The following is a 6,307-nucleotide window of genomic DNA, read 5'->3' as shown; positions in this document are numbered from 1 at the left end:
TAAAAAATCAACCATTTTCTGCACATGTCTTATCTAAAACATTTTAGAGGCTCTACTGTTAAGCTTGAGCTCCATATTCCCATTGCCCAATTAGTACTATCAAACAATAAAGAAAATAAAACAGATGTATTAAGAACATTATTTTTTAATGAATATTAATCATACAATAAATGTACTGTAAATTACAGAATATATTTTAAGCACTAAAAAAATAAAAATATTTAAAAAATAGTCTTTGTCGTTTATCAGCTGGTTTTTAACTTCAGTCCATGGTTATAGTGCAGGACAGCAATGGAAGTTTCTTTTCTTCCTCTGGCTCTAGTTTTCAGTTTTTAAACTCTTGTTAACTTAAAGCAGAGAGTTCAGCAGGCCTTTCACCAGACACTGCAAAGTGCCATTATTCCTTTAAAGTCACTGATTACTTTGCATCTTTTCAGTACTTGTGACGTATGTTTTAGCAGTTCCTCAATGACATCCACATTCTTCTACAATCATATCTTCATGTTGTTTCATTGCCACATCTCCATTCTCATACATCATCATGGACAAAGGTCTCATTTTCACTGGGACACAGGAGGCACATTCAACTTTATCTGAATTGAATAGGTTCAGCAAACTCTGTAAAACAAAAAAATAGATATATATTAATTTACAAATCTACTAGAAAATGATGATGCACACATATTAAACAATCCACATATTTAGCACAGTATCATACAATTGCTGCATCTAACATTCCACTAAAGAAGACATGTCAGACTGGTTGGACTGCATGCATTCCATCTACTTCTTTCTTGTGGCCCTCAGACAATATGAGGCTTTAAATTGAACAAAGCATTAATTTACAGTAAGGTGAATTACATTTTTGCAACCTACAAAAATCTGTTTAAACTAAGAAAAAAACAAGACTTTTTTTGCCATGCCGATCCCTAAACATTACTGTAAGAGAAATTCCATTAAATGCTGCCCTTTCTAAGATTTATCCAGATTTAGAATCTGCATTTTCAGGTTTGACATGCCTGCTCTAAGGGGTCAGGCTAGTTGACACTCCTCTAAGGATCCATAAAGATTACTAAACTCATAATAAAAGTTACATGCAATATATAATATGAAAGCTCTAATGATTTATTTTCTTAGGTCACCAACTGATCAGTTATTTCTGCAATGCTGTCTGTCTAATGGCACCCATTATTACAAAATACTGAATGGCACCCAATATTAAGGAATACATGGAAAAGGCAAAGACATTTATCAGTGAAAAAAATTGATACTTACCATAAAGTAGGCATGGTTGGTTGGTTTAAAGGTCTCACTTAAGGGAATGGGGCAGGCTCCTTCACATCTGTAGGCATTAACATTCTTAGGGTAGATAATCAGATCCCCCCACCCGAATTTCTCAAAGTCCACCATCATATCAACTCTTTTGCACAAGTGTTTTCCATACCCCACAGTTTTGGATGGAAACTGATTCATTATGCTGCTGTCTTTTGCATTTCTGTTCTTCCTGTGTCTTTTGAAACCTTGTTCGCTTTTTACTTCTGGTGTCATCACATATTTAGAAGATTCCACTGTTTGGATGAGGTTGGGATATCCTTTGACATTAGCAGAAGGGTTGTCCTTAGTGAACACAATCAATACAACTCTGTCTGTAGATATGTCTGTGCAACCGTTCTCATTATCCCTCTGAGATGAGGTTCCATCCCCCATGATGTCTTCATAATCTGAACTTTGACGAAGGTTGATATAAGCATTCAAAATTTTGGTGAGGTTAAACACTTTCCAGGAGCCCCCTTTTGTTACAGAGGAATCAATGTGAAGAGACTTGAGAAGCAGTCTCTTGGAACCTTGTTTGCTGTGGTAGATATGCAGTGTCATATCTTGTGCTTTTTCTGTAGGAGGAAGTTGAATCCTAAACTCTGCCAATTGAATCTCATTACTGTTTGAGAGAGAGGACATGTCAAAGTAGAGTGATCGACGATTGTCCATCTTGGTGCATCCTGGGGAAAAAAACATTTAAATATAAATATTTAGGCAGTAGGTGATGTATGTGAAACTGTTAAGGCAAATCTGCCATATATAAGGCATATGAGGAGTGTTATAGGGAAGACTAAGAAACTCCTTAAGCACTTACTTTTCAAATTAGTTCTATCACTGTTAAATAATCAGCTACAAGAAATAAATTGCCCTTAATTGAAATGCCTGACACAAAAAGTGTTCTATGCCTTGCTCTGTTGATGATAATGTAGCCCATCAATAATGAAATTATCATTACATTTAGGTATTAAATAAAGCAGCATGTTATATGAGAAAATGTATTGGTAACAGTTTTGTACTTACTTTTAGCAGTAAGACTCAGGACAGTGTCTGAATCTTGAAGGATGGAATGCTCCAGGCTGGTCAAACCTGTCTCATTCCCCAAAATGAGGCTCTGATAGAGCTGCATCATGAATGGTGAGTGCTTCATATTTGGAGAGTATGCTTGTTCATCAAGACTGCTTGAGTTTCTTAATCCATGGTTAGATTGTTGAAGAGGAATTCTTTTTTTGTTTTCTTGCATAAAGGCTGGCAATCCCTGTACCATGGAGATGGTTGTGAGGTAGAGAATGGCATTCAGCCAGGTCATTTCTTCTCAGATTTTCTGTACCCTCTCTTGATTTTTAATGTCTCAGGAGTTGTTCCTCAGAGGATCTGCAAGGCTGAAGTGAGGTCCTTAGGATTCCCTCCTTTTTTATATGGTTGGATGAATAGGTTCCATGTTCACACCAATGACCTTTCATGTCATTGACCTCAACATCAAAGACTGTCAAGGTAACTGTCAGGTGTCAAGTCATCCTTTCATGTTTGAAAAAATTGCTCAAACCCTATGAGCTAAATATGCATTATTTAAATGAGGTATAACAATCTGTTGATAGTATCAAGTAAACAGAAACTATTATATTATTTTAATGTAGAAACTAAAATGTTGTCAGTAAAAATTGTTATATATATATATATATATATATATATATATATATATATATATATATATATATATATATATATATATAATTAGATAGATATATAAATATATAAATATACCATACACAACACCATATTTAAAATATATTGTCAATTTATCATTTGGCTTATATTGATTAGCATGTGTTCTAATTGACCACATTATACTCTTTTGAGATTTTCAGATATACTGTACAGGCTAGGATGTCGTATGACAGAATTATTGTAGAATTCCCTATGGCAGTATAATAATATTAGGATAAAAATAAACTATACCGTATACATATATGGTATCATTTAATTTTATCCTAATATTATTAAACTGCCACAGAGAATTTTACAATAATTTTATTATACGACATTCTAGCCTGTACAGTATATCTGAAAATCTCAAAAGACTATAATCTGGTCAATTAGGAGAACACATGCCAGTCAATATAAGCCAAATGATAAATTGACAATATATTTTAAACATGGTGTTGTGTATGATATATACACATTATATATATATATATATATATATATATACATATTTAAATATACCATAAACAACACCATGTTTAAAATATATTGTCAATTTATCATTTGGCTTATATTGACTGGCATGTGTTCTCCTAATTGACCACATTATAGTCTTTTGAGATTTTCAGATATACTGTACAGGCTAGAATGTCGTATAATAAAATTATTGTAAAATTCTCTGTGGCAGTATAATAATATTAGGATAAAAATAAATTATACCTTATATGTTATATTTGCATGATGTAGGAAAATTAAACTGCAGTAAAATATGAAAGTCCACATTTTATTTTATGATTTGACATAGTAAGGTACACAAAAATCCCCTGCCATAATTTCTAACCATTAACTTAATAACAATTTCAGTGAAAGAAATTACTCACATATGGTTAGAATAACCAGTACACAATCCCATAGACTCAATTTGTAAAGAGGAATAACCATTTGAGATATCATAAGGAAGTAATACAAAAATGTGCTGCGCCAGAAATCACACAAATAAAACAGTGATAATATGTGATAATAATAGATGAAAAACAGTTCATAAGGCACATAATCGTGCTAGTGCTCCAATCAAAGAAATCTCCAAAAGTCCCAGTGTTCAACTGAAATGTGATCCAATCGTGATAAACAACGAATATTGTGAGCACCGTTTAGTGAATCCCTCCACCAGACAGATAAGCCTCTCACCTTCCCATCAGACCCAAATGGGCCAGCAATCACATAACATGGATCATGGATTTCCAGGAAAGGGCCTCTCTACTGTGTAGCTCCAGAGATTCCAAGATATATGTGGGGATAAGAATGGGACAAAATCTAGTGCTCTCCGTATATATATATATAAATCAGCTTTATTGAAGAGAATAAACAAACTCACATTTGCAGGGCACTCAGCCGTGCCTGCTTTGCTGACATGTAGTGTAGATAGTGCTCCGGAGAAACGATCTGCGTCGGCCACGCCCTAGGGGGGGCGGAGCGTGCGTGGCCGACGCAGATCGTTTCTCCGGAGCACTATCTACACTACATGTCAGCAAAGCAGGCACGGCTGAGTGCCCTGCAAATGTGAGTTTGTTTATTCTCTTCAATAAAGCTGATTTATATATATATATACGGAGAGCACTAGATTTTGTCCCATTCTTATCCCCACATATATCTTGGAATCTCTGGAGCTACACAGTAGAGAGGCCCTTTCCTGGAAATCCATGATCCATGTTATGTGATTGTTGGCCCATTTGGGTCTGATGGGAAGGTGAGAGGCTTATCTGTCTGGTGGAGGGATTCACTAAACGGTGCTCACAATATTCGTTGTTTATCACGATTGGATCACATTTCAGTTGAACACTGGGACTTTTGGAGATTTCTTTGATTGGAGCACTAGCACGATTATGTGCCTTATGAACTGTTTTTCATCTATTATTATCACATATTATCACTGTTTTATTTGTGTGATTTCTGGCGCAGCACATTTTTGTATTATTTGTATGGTTTGTGATTTGTGAACACGATTGGTGTTTGCTGCCGGATTAGCATTTACACATTTGAGGATATATTTTTCCACACTATATTCACACACATTAGTTTTGTGTTATATTTTGGTTTGCGCTGATAGTTTTTCTGGTATCATATCATAAGAAAGTACAGTTAACTACTTATTATCTCTAATAGTTTATTTGTAGACATAGCATACTAGTACGCAATAAGAAAAGCCTATGTATATGCAAAAACATTCAATTAGTGACCTATATATTTACTTTATCATTGAAGGTATTAGTGTGATACTTTTGGCAAACCTGCTTTATGGAATATTATAGGGTTTGGCATAAAAATGTAAAAGAATCTATCTATATATATATATATATATATATATATATATATATATATATACATATATATATAAACTAAAATTAATACAATTCTAAAATTGTGTTATGATATTGAATTTCATTCAACAGTTTCTATCAATATTAAAAAAATTAAGTTTATAAATGTAATGTTGTAAATAAATAAGACAAGCCCACATATAGATGTAGCAGAGACTTAAGTATTTAATGTCTCTTTGATCTTCTGTTGTAGACAGTAATTGCATGCACAACAATCAATTATGTCAAGACATTAACATTTAACACCCTACTTCAACACATAGTACACATGAAATTAAATAAGTATGTTCATTTTCTTTTATGCTTAGATTAAAGGACATTTGTTTACATTAGAGAACTAATCTACCCAACAGTGAAACTTTAGGGTTAAAGTGAAAGTATTCAATATTTTCAGTGAGGACATATTTTGTGTTAACTTTGTTCATTTTAAATTAAAATTTGGAGTGGCTTTTACATTTTTAGATGTTTGCTATGTTTTATTATTATGTCAATGTTAGCTGTTTCAGACACTCTGCATAACTGCTCAACAGATTTTCAGAAAGGCTATCAACAAAACAAATCATACATAGAAACACATCAAACATTAAATTGATAACTTTATTTAAATCGTGTTGATTTCTTTTACACCTGTTACTATGAAAAAATCAGTAAAAAGACAGTTTGTTCCATATTTGAGCTGTTCACACCTGTGAGTTCCAGTGTTTTTGAGTAACTTGTGTGTAAAACATGTAGTCACTAGGCTCTGGGGAAAATTCATTTGCACAGTGCACTTCCCTTGCAAAGTGAACAGCCTATTTGCTTTTGGTAAATCAATCCCAATGTATCTTTGTATCTTTCTCATATTTCAATGAGGCCGGTGTCAAGTTTTTACAGTTTCTCATTAGTAGAAAAAGGAGTAAATTGACTGAAAA

The 6,307-nt window shown here is 33.5% G+C and overlaps 1 protein-coding gene across 1 annotated transcript; it reads right to left on the bottom strand.

Annotated features, from left to right (window-relative positions):
* Window positions 1-407: 407 nt before the first annotated feature.
* On the bottom strand, window positions 408-2,623 carry LOC309552785 (nodal homolog 2-A-like; the record flags this gene model as incomplete). The annotated part of the gene is made up of 3 exons (XM_082253699.1): window positions 408-618; window positions 1,276-1,997; window positions 2,338-2,623. The coding sequence occupies 3 exons, from the start codon at window positions 2,621-2,623 to the stop codon at window positions 466-468; spliced, it is 1,161 nt and encodes a 386-aa protein (XP_082109825.1). The 3' UTR covers window positions 408-465.
* Between the last annotated feature and the right edge of the window lie 3,684 nt (window positions 2,624-6,307).

This window comes from Pelophylax lessonae (genome assembly GCF_965119305.1).
Source record: "Pelophylax lessonae genome assembly, chromosome: 4".
In the NCBI taxonomy this organism is placed as follows: domain Eukaryota; kingdom Metazoa; phylum Chordata; class Amphibia; order Anura; family Ranidae; genus Pelophylax; species Pelophylax lessonae.
This window is presented reverse-complemented; position numbering and strand designations above follow the sequence as displayed.